We start from the raw sequence: 16,047 nt of genomic DNA, 5'->3' as shown, positions 1-16,047 counted from the left end.
AATTCGCCGAATGTTCTCTTCCAGCAAGCGCGCGCGCTCTCTCTCTCTCTCGTTCCAGCAATCGCTCAACTCTTTCGCTCCCCTTTACCGGTCGCGAGCGGGCGCGGGCGCTCTCTCTCTCTCACACACGCTCTCTTGCATTTTGTTTACAACGCACAACGCATGCAGATATTCCGGCGCTATTGCAAAGGAACCATTTTAGCCCTTCCTTTATTTTTTGCATTTCCATGTTCCAGCTCTGCAGAACCCGTTTTGGAACCCGGCGAATGGAATTCCCCCTGCGTCTTTGCCAACTAACACCACAACAACAAAAATATGGTAGAAAACACACACTAAACAATAGAAACACGCTCACGAACAGGAACGGACAAGAACAATATATTTCCCTGCGCCTGCTGCGATAAGGGGAAAGAAGTGACCGTTGATTGCGTTACCGAGTTGTCAATTAATATTTTCAAAATCATCCAAAACGCCTTTTTCCTTCACTAGAGCGCGGCACTAACACCATGCCCGGTCTGCGTTGCCTTACACACTGAAGTTTGCGCAGAGTGTTTCGCGCGCACTTCCGGTTCCTGGCGTCGGTCGGTCGGGAGACTCCAAATGCAGACTAACCCCTGTATCCTGTACCTCGGCACTGTCCCGCCAGGCAAGAGCATAACATCGGAAGCACGTGCGAAGCGATCTTGTCATGCGATAATTAATCCAAACTGACGGATGAGCTCTCACGCTTGAGAAGAAACGCTTCTGGCGCGCGGCAGCTCGGTCCCTCGCCTCGGGTCTGTCTAATGTCTAGCACACGGGGGCAACCACTCAGGCAATGATGATTGTATGTAAATTGATGCATCTAATCGTCTCAATCGGGACCTCATTCATTCGATCGAACGAGCCGCCCCGTAGCACGTGCGACGGCGGCAACGGCGGCAACGGCGGCAACGAGAGTTAGAGAATAATTAATTGTGATGTCACTGGTGAGTGGTGGTAAACAAAATTTAAAGCCGCTATAAAATAAACATGCCGCGGGCCAGGGCAGAGAGAGAGATAGAAAGAGAGAGAGAGAGCTCCCAGGTTCAATGAATCGTGATCAGCCAAGTGCGCCGACCGAATCGATCACCGTTGGCGAACCTGCCGGGAGAATACCAACGAACTGGAACCGATTTTGGCAGCGGCCCGTTTTAACACGGCTTTGCCATTTGGCAGAATATATGCTCCCTTTAGCTGTAAGCGACACACGACCACAGAAGATGGTGTGCTACCGGGTGTATGAGCAGCGTCGCTTATCTTTTGTTTTCCGTGCTTTTTATTACTGTCGAGCGTTATAAATTTACATGACATACAATAATAATGCACCAACTCAAGACGGCCAGCGGTTGGTGACGGAATGGCAAGGTTTTACTACTTCCTGTTTCGCCATTTCGCTGGGAATTCGGTATGAGTAATACGAAAGGCATCTCACAACCTTCAATTATGGTTACATTCGTCATGTGTAAACGAAGAGCAAATAATCTTCAAATTGCATTATGTGTAGAAGAAGCTAAGAAAATAATAGCCACTGTTTAAAAGAGCTAATTTTGTCATGACAGTTGCATAACTTTAGGCGTTTTGTTTATGAAACGTAGTGCTGCGGCGACTGGGCGGATTCCGTAGGGTTGCAAACAATATAAACGTATACTTACCCAACATATCCGATCCTGGACACGTGCTTGCGTACTGATTACGCATTCCGCTGCTCCGAGTAGAAGAACGGCATCGTTACTTCTGTGGGCGTTGAATCGAAGCCAAGTTCCACGAAGCTATTGTTTTCGCTTTACGTTTCCCACGCAAAAGGGCCTGCTTTTGCGCTCAGTATTCTGCCACGGTATCCTTCCCGAACTTGTTTGTTTATCAGCCTTTTAGCCATAATATTCGAACCGTATATTACCATCCTTATTTGAAACGCACCACGCTATGAATTCAAGTGCATCTTCTTTCTTTCGGTGGTAATCTCTGTTCCTCGAACATTATGCTTTATAAACAATCCTAAAAGGACAACAACCTATCTCTCCCTGCATAGCTTTATCAGCGGGTAAAAGTTCAAATCAGCGTCGTGAAGTAAAATCAAATTTAATGCAATGCTCACCCCCAAAGAAGGAGAGAGCAGCGAAAAAAAAAACATCAATCAACCCGGTTGGGTGATTTATACTTTGCTTTCATCCTATCGTGTCCGCGCCACCGTTCGCCGTTTCACGGTCAACAAAACTATTAAAAGTGCACTCGGTGTAAAAAATGCATCACAGCATTTTCACGCTTCGGTTCCTTCTTCGCCGTCTGTGTGCGAGTGTTTGCCAGACGTGCTTCGCAAGCCCTCCGAACGACGGCCCGGTGTTACATCATTCTTATTCTCGATTTGCCGTGCTGGCAACTCTTCTCGAAAGGCTTCACGTGAGTCCAAAACGCAACCGGCTGTATCCCCCACCCGGCGCCCTCCGAAGCTAAAGCACAACGACAGCGACGAACCAGGCACGTGACTTCATTGACTCTCGGAGCCGGTGGGGGTCCTTGGGTTGGGCAGAAAATCGATTCGACCGGCTGGATGGATGGGTCATCATCACATGTGCTGGTGGGCAATGTGGGTAAGTGGCTTGCCACACCAAGCGACGGAGATGATGCTGAGGGATCTATGCGGTTACAGTCCCAATTCTGTGTGTGTGTGTTGGGTGAAACAGCCCAACATACCTCGTCGTTTGCTCCTGATGATGATTAATTAGCAGCCTTTTTTTGCTTTCGCCAAAACCATGAACTTTCTTCCAACGCCTCCTCTCTTCGTGAAAGGGAATTGTAATAAATTTCACTGTGACGGCTGTGGGTGGTGTTAGTGGGTGCGATGTGCGACATGCGAAACTCAATACAGACACGCACTGCTCACCGTTCGGTCAGGTCACCAAGGCACGTGAAGTCAATATGCTCACTTATGCTGCCTATTTGACGTCAGAACCGTGGGGTTAACTTCCCTCTTGATGGAGGATGTGGTTCATACAGGCAGGTTGTTTGAATGTCTTCCCTAAACCGCACTAACGTTTTGAGGGAAGTTCTGTTCCTGTCCTACGCAATTAATCCCAAGTGAAACGATGACTTGGAAGAAGAAAAAAAACAAAACCCTAAATAACATTCAATATTTTGGAGAGTTCGTGTTTCGTGTGCCAACGTAAGCCAAACCGAGAGGGTGATTCAATTTGTAGGCTCCTGTTGCTGGAATGGAGAATTAAAAATGGATTTTACAAGAAACAGCAAAAGACCAAAATAAAAGCCTCTCCACGCGGTAAGCGTTCGACAGTCTTACCCGTAAATGGTTGTAATTCAATGTTGAAAATTAAATTCATTCTTGCTTCCCTTTGATGTGTACCGAAATAGAACCAACATTCGGCGCACAACTCGGGCAAGGTAAGCGCCCATCTGCCACGGTTTGCAAGTTGTTCAAAGGAAAGCTGAATGCCGAAACCCCGTGCAATTGGAGTGGCACGGAATTGGAAACACTTGTACGTAGTATTAACCTGTGCGGGCTCCTGTCTGGTCTGTTTGACTAATTTCCAACAACACACACACACACACACACACACAACAGTCTTCGGCATCTTCGACAACAACTTCCAAACAAGAACGATTGCATTCATCCATCACAAATCCAGCATGCTGCGATGGAAACATGACAGTAAACACACACCCATACACAGAAAACTCATAACACGCGTTGTAGTAGGCAACGATCTGTGCTGGTTGCTACTTGTTGCCGCGTTGGTGCTTGGCACTCCCAAATTCCAGCAGCGCGCGCGCGGGCTGTTTGGTGGCGGTGTCAATTCCATCGTGACTAATTCGACCCCCCCACCACCCACCCCCAAACAGACCGGCTCAGGTCTACACATTAAGCACTTAACCTTAGCACCCCATCTTTGACCCCTTTTAGGAGACGATATTTGAGTCATCCAGTCGGGTGGAGTGAGATGCTTGAGTGACACACATTCACATACACGGCGTCTCATCTCGGAATCCGATTTCACACCGCGTACCCGGTTCGGAGCGTTTCATTCATCGTTTGAACGCCGTGAAGCGCCAATTGATGATAATTAATTGCACACGAATAACGAATGGATGGCTCTTTGGCCCGTCCGACAGACATCCTCCAGTATTGTTTGCCGATGATGCGGTGTTGTCGCCGTTTTTAATGGGCGGGAATAATTAACCGTTTAGTGTGACGCATGATTAACCGATCGATTGATTGGACCACTCCAGGGGGCTGTGGAGCAGTGCGATTGTAGCTGCAACAATGATGTGTGCATTTATGAATTAATTTAATCCTTTCGCCTGATTTTCATAAAATCAGGACATCGGAACGACCTTTGCCAAGCGACAGCAAGAGCTATTTGTGGGATTTCCGTGTCACGAGCATTATCTGGGGATTTTATATTTTTTTCGATTTGTTTTATCACACACAATTGATCGCTGCCACAGGAAGCTGAACACAAAAGCGTGGGATTATTGTCTTACAATCGGAACACGATACACCCGGCCGCATACCACCGCACTTCAGTTGCAGACATTTAATCTTAAAATTAAATTATCTCACCCAAGGTGACGGCAAACGGGGAGAACCAAAGCAGCAAAGGACAGCTCCAAGCCTCTGGCAGTGTGTATTTTTATTCCCGCGTGCAACTTTTTTCTAACTCCCTCTGCCCCATTCCATTCTGCTTTATTGTTTGATTCCGACCTGGAGAGACACCGAACCGACAGCGGGCTTCTGGCTTGCACGTGCTTGGGTGTCGAGCGCGAAAAAAACCCACTTTCCTCCCCATTGCCGTTTATCGAGACACAACCCCAGCTAGCATAGCTTTATTTTCGGATGCGCCTTATCAGCCCAAGACTTTCCACCACTTTCTTTCTCACGATAGCTTCCCAAGTACATTAATTCGATGAAAAGAAGAAGCCCAAGGCACAAGCACACTCCTCGCAAGGTGTAAAATGCGGCGGGATAAAGGAAAGGTTGGTCTCCTGCAACACCCACACCCCCATACCCCTATACCCCATCGGGTGGATGGGAATCGGATGTTTTCCGTTCGGCATGGAAGCGTGAAAGCGTTGTGCCAACAGCAGCAGCAGCAGCAGCAGCATCACAACCGAGACCGTACGCCCAAAGTCAGTCAACCGATTGCCGAGATGGCGGGATTTCGGTACCGCGACGGATAATACGCCAACGACAGACCGTGGGGGAGACCGTGTAGGGAGGTGAGCGTTGCGAAATTTCATCCTTCGGAATGCCACGAGCTTCACGCCTCGGTAAGTTCGAACGCGCGTGCTTTACGCTGTACCGTGTGTAAGGGAGGGAGAGGGGTGTGCTTGTGGTACGAAGCGGTTTAAAGGTGGTGCAAAACAGCTACCACAAAGCGCAATCTGTCGCAGCACACTGGAACGCAGTATTATCGGTCACAGCCCTCCCCCCCCCCCGGTCGGATGCTGCCCTTCGGACGCCAGACTTTGTCAAACGAGAAGGCATTGAGGGCACGGAATGGCACTTCGACATACGACATTGTCGAACAATGGGTCGATACGATACAATAAATATGACTTACGATAGCTATATCAGTTCCCTCTCTCTCTCCTTCTCTTTCTCTCTTTCTCTTTCAATATCTTTCTCAGCATTCGCAAGGAGCAAGGATATTGCCTTTAATTCCCCAGCGATCCATAGTATTTGAATGATGATTTATATAAAGCATTACGCGAGGCGCTAACGAACCGAAGATACGCAATGATAATGTTCCGGCATTTGTTTCACCAGCACCAGCTGAACGCACCTTAAGCCTTACTAGGCATCGCTACGCAATGCTGCAACACTCAGTGTGGTTGCTCTTTCCCAGCCCATTAAAGCTTATGTGTCACTCGAGCATGTCACTCACTGGCAAAAAGCAGGCCACAAGGACGCGTGATAAATTCACCTCCGGATACACACCCCCATCCCACACACACAAACACACCCAGGCGCTGGTGGTGCGAAGAGGCCAACCAACTAGGGCCCAGCGTAATTTACGCTTTATTTATCGCACCCGATACTTTCTCGCACCGTTTGCTTTCATTAGTGACAGTAGCTCCTGCTCACCGGCTGCTGCTGTTGCTGCTACCGTTGTCCTGTTGCTGCTGCTGCTCCTGCTCTGGCATCACTTTCACCTTCGAGCGGTACACCTGAACGTGGTGATTGGCCACCCGATGCGGTATCGATCCGGGTCGCAGCAGGTTCGAGTTCAGTGCCTGCCCGTACGACCGTAGCAGCACGATGTCCGTCTCTGCCGGCTCCAAGTACTCCTCCAGCGTACCAAACAGCTAACGAAAAGAGAGAGAGAGAGAGAGAGAGAGAGAGAGAGAGAGAGAGAGAGAATGAGCAGGATAATCAAATCGAACCACCCATCGATACCGGGTGTAGTTGACTTCCTTACCTCCCGTTCGCCACAGGTGATAAATCGCAGCACGGCAACGTACTCCGACCAGACCATGTTGCGCCAGCGAACGTCGTACCGTTGGGCGAGCGGTACCATCAGCAGACACCCGAACCCACCGTGCCCGTAGCTCGAGCTTTGGAACGTGTCCAGCGCCAGCTGGTACAGCCCGTAGTAGCTCTTACGGTTTTCCATTTTGGCCGTTTCGAACTCAAACACCGTGCGCTGTGCTGCCTCCTTCCCGGCGATGGTCCGCAGCTCCGCCAGCCGCCGTTCGATCAGCGCGGAAAGGTCCGGTTCGAGGAATTTTGAGTCCGGGCCAAGAAACGCTGCCATCAGATACATCAACCGTTCGGTGGGGCTGGCAATTGCAATACCGCCAGCCCGTTCCAGCAGCTCGGAGAACCGCAACGCACTACCGATGATGGCGGTTTCGGTAAGCTGCTCCAGCCGGTGGGCCGGTCCTTTCTCCAGCTTTTCCACCAGCAGGTACAGTGGGCTGTAGGGCCAGGTGCGCCGCAGAAGGGGCGTTTTCCATTCTGCTGCCGTTAAACCGGCCCGTGCCGGGGCGAGATTGACCTGATGAGCAAACACAGCTGTGAGAGTATCGATTTTTGGGGCGATGTAAATGTTTGATTGAAATTTCCCACCTCGTTCTGTATCGCGCGTTGGGTCAGTAGTTTGTAGTTAAACTTCCACCGCTGCATGTCCGCCCCGGTGACGGCGAGCTCCGCCGCCCGGCAGCCGTAGTAGTCGAGCTTGAAAATGAAATCATCAAACAGCTTCACGATTGCGGGATAAAACGCTTCGCTAAGCGAGAAGGTTAGGAAGAACGCGAGCTGAAGACGACACGAACGAACTGCGCCGTTCTCCGACTCCATTGCCGGAGAGTCCACCGAACCGAACTCCAACACATCATGCAGATAGCGCTGTTCGATCGTCTGGACAAACCAATTTCCAATCAAACTCTGTTGCTGTTCCGCATTACGCGTTCGTCGGCAGACGGCTTCCAGGTAGGACCGGTGGGGTGAAGCACTCCCAAATATGTCTTCTCGCATTCGTGTGTCCACCTCCTCCAGCTCTTCCTTCTTCTGCCCGGTGAGATGAAGTAGCGCATGGAGCAGAAACACCGGATAGCTGCTCGTGACGATTAGTGTCGGGACGGTTTGGTTTCGACGCACCTGTACCGCACCCAGCGTTGGCAGCGACTCGATGCCGTACTGGGAACGGTCTTCAAAGTGCGTCAGCAGTAGCGAAGATGAACTTTGGAGGATATTGGACAAAAAAGCGTTGTCAGTATCGAAGTAATTCCTATCCCAGCACCACAAACAAACCTTATTGTTTGGATGATTTCACGGAACCGCGAACTGCGCACGAAGGGAGCGAGATATTTCGCCCGGAACGTTCTGTACGCTTCCATCCCAACCGCTGCCCGGGCTCGGCCCACCATCCAAAGACATCCGGCCAGCAGGATCTTTTGCGAGAACTGAGAACGAGAAGAAGAACAACACCATAAGTTAACACGCACCTCTGGATGTTCGAACCGGAAACCGTTCTGCGGGTGTGTCAGCAAAGCTTATTATTATTCCGAGTGCGCTGCTGCTCGGATAATTAATTACCTCGTTAGCACCGTTCCGTTCGGCCGCGGTGAACCATTTCGAGCAGCAGGCGAACAGTTTTTCGCCCAACGACGATGCATCGCCACGGGAGCAAACTGCATCCCGCTGCAGCCCCGGGCCAATTAGGGCTAACAAGGCGACGGCATGCTGGCGGATGATGAATGGGCCACTCTCGTCGAAAATGAGATGCTGATAGTGCCACTGGAGCAGGTAGCACAGGGCGGGCCAAAGATCGCTGGTGGTGGTGGATTGGGGAAGAAAAGAGAGAGAGAGAGGGAGGAAAAGGTGAGCAGTATGAATAAACGAAACGATTGAGCATCTAATAAGGGAAGCAATGAGCCACATAATGGTTGCTCATCAAACTATTCATAGGACGCGTAAGTGGCCACAATGAGAAGCTTTTGAAGTACACAGAAACAACAGGATCATTGGGATGTGGAAACGGACCGCATTTTGGGGAATTGGTGTCGAAGAAAATCACCTCTTTTAGATTCCTGGTTAAATTAGATCTACCAGGCTTGTTAGAATCATCAAAACCATCACTATGTCCTTGCGAATGTGGATGGTAAACTCTTTGGACCTTTTGCTAATATCACAGGACACCTAAATGAGGATGAGCTTGATCAACTCCTCTTCCACTTGGCATTGGAGAGGGTCATCCATACCTTCTGGAACTTTTGTATGTCAAAATATATCCTAAAACCCTTAGAGACCCTTTTGAAGCTTAAGTAATTCAGCCCAGATCCCGAGTACTGAAGCTATGAAAACATCTTGGTCCGACGGTAAAGACACTGTCTAGTCAACTTACTTACTAATGCGATACTACCGCTACTTTGAGGTCTTGACCTTCTTGGTCTAAAGAGGCAGTCCCGTGGTACAGTCGTCAACTCGAAAGACTCAATAACATGCTCGTTATGGGTTCAAGCCTAGAATGGACCGTCCCCCCGTAGTAAGGATTTGTCTATCCGGCTGCGTGGTAATGAATTAAGTCTCGAAAGCCTGTATAGGCCGGCATGTTCGCGTAGGACGTTACGCCAAATAGAAATAGAAGAAGAAGTCTAAAAGTCACGCAATCTTGTCTCGGTAGTTGTGGACGACCTAACATGACGTTACGGGTTGAGTCGTCCGGTTTCATGCGTATAACATGGCAAGCTTACCAGAGCTTGGCGAGCTTGAGATGCTATAGCTCCTATAGCTCGTCGTTGTAGCAGCTACTCTAATGTCCTTCCACACATACGGGCCAAAATTCCTTCTAGGCATCTTCCTTTCAAACGCGACTAACTGGGGTTCCTCAGATTTGCACAGTGTACATGCCTCACAGGCATTGGTACTATAAACATACGATATAGTCCCAACTTCAACCATAGCAACTGGTTCATGGAAGTGAGCTACATCCAGCATCGTTTCGCGTAACACAGCATCCATGCTATTATCGATGCTGACCCTTGACCCGAGATAGGTGAAATCTTGGACGGCGTCAAACCTGCGTTCTATATATATATCTGTATGTCACTCCTACTTGGGTCTGGATTTGTTAGAAGAGCCACTGGTGATTCTACCATTTGTTTGATTTTCGCTTCGTTTATCTAAAATCCCAGGTTCTTTACCGCCTACTTTCTTTGATAGCCTTTAGCTATATAGGAGAGTCTTAGATCAATGTATTCCGTATCATCATCGCATGCCAGCATCTGGGATGACTTGCACAGGATGGTCTGGTCAACGGGTTATTCTAAAATCAGGAAATACTTTCAGGGGTTCCCACAGAAATACTTATTCTCAAGTCACTTGCCACGAAGCTGCCTTGAAGCTGCACCTTACTTTTAACATGTTGTTACTAACCTACGCGTTTACGACATAGATTCCATCCAACGATCATGATATTTCCTTATCTATTACAATTCTCTTATCGGCAAGCGCACCAGCTGGCACAGCATCGGTGTATCAATCCCTGTAAAGTCCTTTCCATACCTTACAAAAGCCCAGCAAAGCCCTTGCACGTCGTAGCTGAAGCGGCTCGATCCACCATTAAGACCAATTCAGGACACTTGTGCCGCAGTCCAAAGCTCTGACAACTTGCCACGCTGTTGAATTGCACGGTGTTACGTATTGATTTATGGCAAACAATAAACATCGGCTGGGTTCCATAGGAAATCCCTAAAAAGCAGCTCTCTTTCCATCACCATTACCAAACGCGCCCCTCGCACACAAAAATCACGCAATCAGTACACGCGCTCCCCGACAGAACTGTTCGGTTTTACTATTCCACGGCGCAATGTTTGGCTGCGTAATGAAACTCTGTTCGTGCGTGTACGCCACAGGTGCAGTCGTGATGTATCGAAGGACGTCACCGGCGATAGGGTGAGAGGGTGTTTTATGCAAATCACTCCCATCACGCCTTCCCGTGCTCTGTTATTACCGAACGAAAATGGAAGCGAAATCATCTCGATGAAACCGCCACTTTCTAATCAATATTCAATTGAACCACCGTGGTAATCGACGTGGTTGGTTATGATCTGTCCCGCTTTCCGGTGGGCATGGGTCGGCGGGCGGAGGGGAGGTCATTCGTAACGCACCGATGGTAATTGATTGTTGTGTCATTGTTCACACACACACATACACAGCTTTCTGTTTTTGCAGTTGCACTTTTGCAAAGTGTTTTGATCCGGCTTCTAGGGAGAACTCTTTAACAGTTACATACAACCTTACAACATAGCAGAAATATTGTTCAATATTCAAAAAACCCTCAATTCAGAGTGCCGGAAGCACTTGGCCAGCGGAATGATCACACTGACGAGCGTCAGTGTGTTAAAGTTGCACTCTCACGCAAATGATATGCAGATTGAGTGTTGAGTTTTACCTCCCAAATCATGCCACACATATAAAAACCAACCAGCGCAACAGATGAAGCGACAACATTTGCGTAAAAGCACACCGTATACGCTGCCGCCGGAAGCGCACTTGTTCTCTCGCGTATTACACATTGAAACGTTCCACGCCGCGCCGTGAACTCTGTGCTCTGTGCCTGTGCCTGTGCCTGTGCTGTCGGATCGGATCATGCCGATGCCATCGAACAAGCTGCGAAAGCTGCCGGAAGTGTGACTGCGTACGTGTGTGAGATGTGTGCATATTCGAATACGCGCAACAAGATGAGCATCCTGGTCGTCGTGCTCGTCCTGCTGACGGTGTACATTGTGCTTTCGGCCGTAAGTTTGATAAGCACGCGTTTTGGATAGTGTGTGTGTGTGCCCGTACGCTGTTTGCATACGGATTTACGCATCGCCTTCTTCCAATCTGTGCGAATACGAAAAAGATACCGCAAAAGTTACAAAATGGAACAGGATTTGTTCGGCAAAAAGTTTCCCCCACCCCCCGTATCATGCATCCTTGTTGTACGAGAGAAATCTAAAAAATCAAACCATGACACGCTTCCGCATCAAAAGCGTAACCTTTCACGGAAGTTATGGTTCTTTATCCCCGCACACGGGCATAAACAACATTCTAAGGGAGGGGTAGCACAAACAGCACCACAACACGCTGGTTCGTGCGTTACTTTTCAACGTGCAACAAAAAAAAGGGCGGAAATTCTACCCACAACATCGAACGGAGTTTGAAAATATTCACTGTTTTGGGTAAAAACAAACTTCTTACGGCAAAGTTTCGCCCAAACTCCGTGCCTGATTTGGGGACGGTTCTCAACACAGCACATGCTAATCAAACACACAGCTGAACACCGCATCGATGATGATGTGCGACCGTTGGAGCTTCCTTTTTCCGGGAAGTGTCTACGCCTCGCACGACACGATTCGAATGTAATTGGTGGGAAAACATCAACATCACGGGGATAACAATCTTCCCGGGAATTATGGTGCTACTTGCGTGCAATCACCGACTACAGCGGCCTTTAATGAGCTTTATGCGTTCGACGACGTCCGAGCGTTTATCGATGTCGCACATCGGGAAGTGCCATGATCCTCTTCCCACCCTATGCCATATGCTGGTGCTGCAGCTTACGTGTCAAACTTGCCCAAAACTTCCCGGCGCGGCATCTGCAAGTGGGAAGAAGTTTCTTTATTTTCGTTTACCATGCTACCATAGTTCCCTGCTTCTTGTTTGGAGTGTATGCGTCATAAGGCTCTTTGCAACAGCCGGCAAAGAGCGTTCGGTTTTGTGATTCTGCCAACGAATGGAAACGTTACTTTTCCCCCCCTCTCTTGCTTCTATGGAACAAGGTGTTACCGGTTCCGGGGGGGGGGGGGATGTCCTGCAGCTACACAAGTTCAATATTTGCACGTACTGAAACTCGAAAGGTGGTTACCGCTAGTTTGATGCGACTACTTTTTCGATTACCATATTGCAACACGTCGAAAACTGAAGTTCATACAATCTAGCAAAGTGCACATCGAAGTAGGTGCGGGTTTCAGCTGTGCTCGTCTCCCGTGGTGCTACATGACAAGTTCACGGAGGGGGGAAAAACACGTCTCCACGTCGTGCTGCCCCAACGTTCAAATTAAACCCGATTTGTCCCTCAATTTCTGCTCCCAATGACATCACAGTAGCCGAATGTTTTTCAGTGCCAAGCTGGGCTCTGTCAGCAAACACTCTCCCCATGTGTCGTATTTAGTATGTTTTTTTTTTGTTGGTTCCTACACCGTACTAACTTTCCCTTCCCATCCCTTTTCTCTCGCCACCGTCGACAGTCATTCGAAATACCGGACCGGTACAAAAAGCCGGCTAAAATGTTGCACGAAATTTGTATCGCCGAGTCGGGCGCCTCGGAGGAGCAGCTGCGCACCTGTCTCGATGGAACCGTGCCGGCAGATCCGGCCGCCAAGTGCTACATCCACTGCCTGTTCGACAAGATCGACGTGGTGGACGAGGCGACCGGGCGCATCCTGCTCGACCGGCTGCTTTACATCATCCCGGACGACGTGAAGGCAGCGGTGGACCATTTAACGCGCGAATGTAGCCACATCGGTAAGCGCCGTGGCCGTGTTTTGCAGGGTTGGTGATATGATATGATTGGTTTGTTTGTTTTTTTTTTTTTTTTGCTGCAGTAACGCCGGATAAGTGCGAAACCGCCTACGAGACGGTCAAATGTTATTTCAATGCGCACGACGAGGTGATCAAATTCTGCCATCTACTGGTGCTGGAGTGAATCGGCAGCACATGACCAACGTTTCCAATGTGTTTGTTTTACCTTTCTATTGCACTTAATGTACAGTTTCAGCATTAGCGATACGTTTGCTGCTCCATGCTAGGGAAGGCAATTTTGCTTTAGGTTTAACAGTAAAGGACAACCAACGCGTACAGGACCCAAGTGATTTGTGTTATTAAGCAATACATTAATCAGCTATTAATCAATTCATTAAACGACAAGATGTTTGAGAAATATTAGATGTAATGAATTTACGTAGTAAGATTGGAAAGGACATGTTTTTGTTTGGTTTAAAACGAAATTCCACCTACCTGTACAGTTCGTCGTCTGGCTTACAGTTCAACAGCAAACGAAAGAACCGAAATGCTTCGATTTGTACTTGAATCATTCTCATCTATAAAACCAGAAAGCAAAAACAAAAACAATTATTAGCATAAGTATTAGACAACGTTTTCGTTTTCCCCTCCGCTACTCACATCAATATCCTTCCTGCTGAAGACGTAGCGCTTCGCGAGCTGCACCACATGAAACCGGTTCAGATACAGGTCATAGAAATGGGCCCCATAGCCACACAACACTCGCACCAACTTCAAAACCACGTGCTGTGGCTGATGCTCACGCTCCGGGCTCTCGATCGAGGTAAGATAGTTTTTCACCAATCCACCGATCAGCGCCTCGTTCGTCGCAATCTTTAGCGCCATCTGCTCGCTGGTGCGTGCCAAACGGATCAATATCTTGGTACAATTGATGACGGTCGCACCCTCCGGCTTCATCGCAAATAGAATGTACCGGATGCGCTCGAGTATGTTCGTACGCACCAGACACTCCATCAGGTCCGTCTCGGCCAGATGGAAATCGTTCATCGTCTCACGATTGTGCACATCGTCCGGATCGTCCGGATCGGGTAGATGCGCCTTAAAGTGGGCCTTCCGTGGCGGGCGGGATGCCTTACCTCCGCTAAGATTCATCGCCCCGAAACCTGCCGCCATCTCTTGCTCGCGCTGTCGCCGTTTCTCTTCGTGGCTGTGGGTGATGTTGAGTGCCAGTTCCGGCTGCACCATACCGTACTCCGTATCGAACACCGTATCGAGCAGAATCTCGTCGGTATCGTTGTAGAACAGGCTGGCTAGCGCGCGGGAAGCGACCTCAACCACCGACGGTGTGTTTTCGTCCAGCGCAAAGCGAAGGAAAAAGAACACCTTCGAAACGGGCAGCTCCAGTACGCCATCGTAAAAGCCTTGGTTCAGTATGTTCAGCATACCGGCGATGGCTCCCAGGGCGGAAATACGCTGCTGCAGCACGTTCGAGCGGGCCAGGCGGAACAGCTCCTGCAGCGTGTAACCGGGCCGTTGAGCGTCCTCCCCGTGCAGGTACAGCTCCCGGTCGTCCATTTGCTGCGGGTTCGTATTCGCCACGTACGGCTGCAAAACGCCCTTCCAATCGAAACGCGCCTCGTACGATTCACCCGGTTTCAGCTCTTTTACGCTACGTTCAATGTCCTTGGTCCATTCGAGCTTCTCCGGTTCCAGCACGTCAAAGTTGATCCACTGTTCCGAGCCCTTCTCCTTCAGTACCTCCATGCCGGCGGGAAGTAGACCGGGATTCGCCACCGGCTTACACTTTTCCTTTGCTTTTTCAGACAGAGCAGGTTCCTTAGCAACTGGGGCAGCACCAGCAGCAGTCGGTTTTCTACGCGCTTTAAGAAACTCGACCAGCTTCGGATCGAGCGTGTTCAACAGGTGGCTTCTCTCTTTGCTAATCTCCTCGATAGACATCTGATTCAGCTTGCGTAAGTTTTCATTGTGTATTTCCGTTGCGTCCCATCCCTCAAGCAGTGCGCTGCCAGACGGCTCCTCAAACTCGATCTTATCTTTCGACTCGACCGCTTCAATCTTCTGCGGTTGGGCCGTCTTTCCCTTGGAAATCATTTGCGCAAAAATGCTTTTCCTAGGTCCATCCGCCTGCGACTTTACCGGGTACGCCGTTATGTGCATCGTCTTCGGGAACGACCCTTCCACCGTCGACGGAACTACATCGGCCGCAAACGTCTGTTCCGGCTTTCGCTCCACAACCTCTCCCATAACCAACGATTCCGTGGACGGTGGTGGTTGCTCTTCGGTGGGCGCTTCTGCTTCATCATCGGTAGCCATGTTTTCCGCAGCGGTTGCTGGGGTTGTAGCCTGCTGTGCCTGCAGCCGTTGCGCTCGGCGTTTGGCAAACTCCGACTGGCGGACGGTTCCACCGGCCGAGGACGACGAACTGCTGGCTGCCGGCGTTTCGCCATCGCGCTGCACCCGCACAACCTTCGCTGCGGGCTGGAAATTTGCGTCCCGGTTTTGCTCCGCGTAGAACTCTTGCTGCATGCGCAGGATCTCATTTTCACTATCCTTTTTTGAGGGTCGTTTAATCATCTTTTCAGAAACGCTGAACACCTTTATTTCCACCGTACGATGCGCGAAGAAACTGTTTGTATACAATTTCCGCGCTCAATCAGTGTGGCTAGATTTTTTTGGCAGATTTCGGTGGGAGCGCCAAAATTTGATCTGTAGTTTTCGGTAAGAGTTTATTATTTTGTCGATAGTTTTTGGTAGGTTTTGAAGCGTTGGACCAGGTGGGAGTGGGCGGGGGCGAGTGTGTAGCTAATCTGCCTATCGGTATCGGTGGTTTTAGGGGGCGTCCATCTGTGAGTGGGTAGGCATATCAAAAATCGGTAGGAATACAGATAAATCGGTGTTTCTGGTCACTCTGTTCAAACAAACCGCACCGTTTGACAGTTCGCCAATGAAGAAGAAGAAATCAGACAGGAGAAGAGCAAGTG

At 49.5% G+C, this 16,047-nt stretch overlaps 3 protein-coding genes across 5 annotated transcripts in view; 1 reads left to right on the top strand and 2 right to left on the bottom strand.

The window, feature by feature from the left end:
- The window catches only part of LOC121590474 (bumetanide-sensitive sodium-(potassium)-chloride cotransporter), a 31,951-nt gene extending 28,323 nt beyond the window's left edge, over positions 1-3,628 (bottom strand). The window contains exons 1-2 of one of the 2 annotated variants that reach the window (XM_041910196.1): positions 3,317-3,628; positions 1,674-3,225 (exon numbers count right to left, since the gene is read on the bottom strand). The gene's annotated coding sequence lies outside the window, so the exon portion shown is untranslated. The remainder of the gene's footprint in view (positions 1-1,673; positions 3,226-3,316) is intronic. The other variant, XM_041910197.1, reaches the window with a different exon arrangement.
- Positions 3,629-5,475: 1,847 nt separating this feature from the next.
- On the bottom strand, positions 5,476-15,962 carry LOC121587905 (RNA polymerase II-associated protein 1). The gene is made up of 7 exons (XM_041905223.1): positions 13,706-15,962; positions 13,541-13,623; positions 8,075-8,309; positions 7,790-7,941; positions 7,106-7,718; positions 6,456-7,034; positions 5,476-6,342 (listed from the first exon to the last, which is right to left on the bottom strand). Exons 1-7 carry the CDS (start codon positions 15,638-15,640, stop codon positions 6,118-6,120), a joined length of 3,822 nt encoding a protein of 1,273 aa, XP_041761157.1. The 5' UTR covers positions 15,641-15,962; the 3' UTR covers positions 5,476-6,117.
- LOC121587907 (general odorant-binding protein 69a) lies at positions 10,977-13,613 on the top strand. 2 transcript variants are annotated; one of them, XM_041905225.1, is made up of 3 exons: positions 10,977-11,277; positions 12,772-13,048; positions 13,129-13,613. In XM_041905225.1, exons 1-3 carry the CDS (start codon positions 11,191-11,193, stop codon positions 13,227-13,229), a joined length of 465 nt encoding a protein of 154 aa, XP_041761159.1. In that variant the 5' UTR covers positions 10,977-11,190; the 3' UTR covers positions 13,230-13,613. The 2 variants fall into 2 exon arrangements, with proteins under 2 accessions (XP_041761159.1, XP_041761160.1); XM_041905226.1 differs by lacking the exon at positions 10,977-11,277 and adding an exon at positions 12,523-12,694.
- Positions 15,963-16,047: the final 85 nt, after the last annotated feature.

Source organism: Anopheles merus, chromosome 2R (genome assembly GCF_017562075.2).
Source record: "Anopheles merus strain MAF chromosome 2R, AmerM5.1, whole genome shotgun sequence".
Classification (NCBI taxonomy): Eukaryota; Metazoa; Arthropoda; class Insecta; order Diptera; family Culicidae; genus Anopheles; species Anopheles merus.
This window is presented reverse-complemented; position numbering and strand designations above follow the sequence as displayed.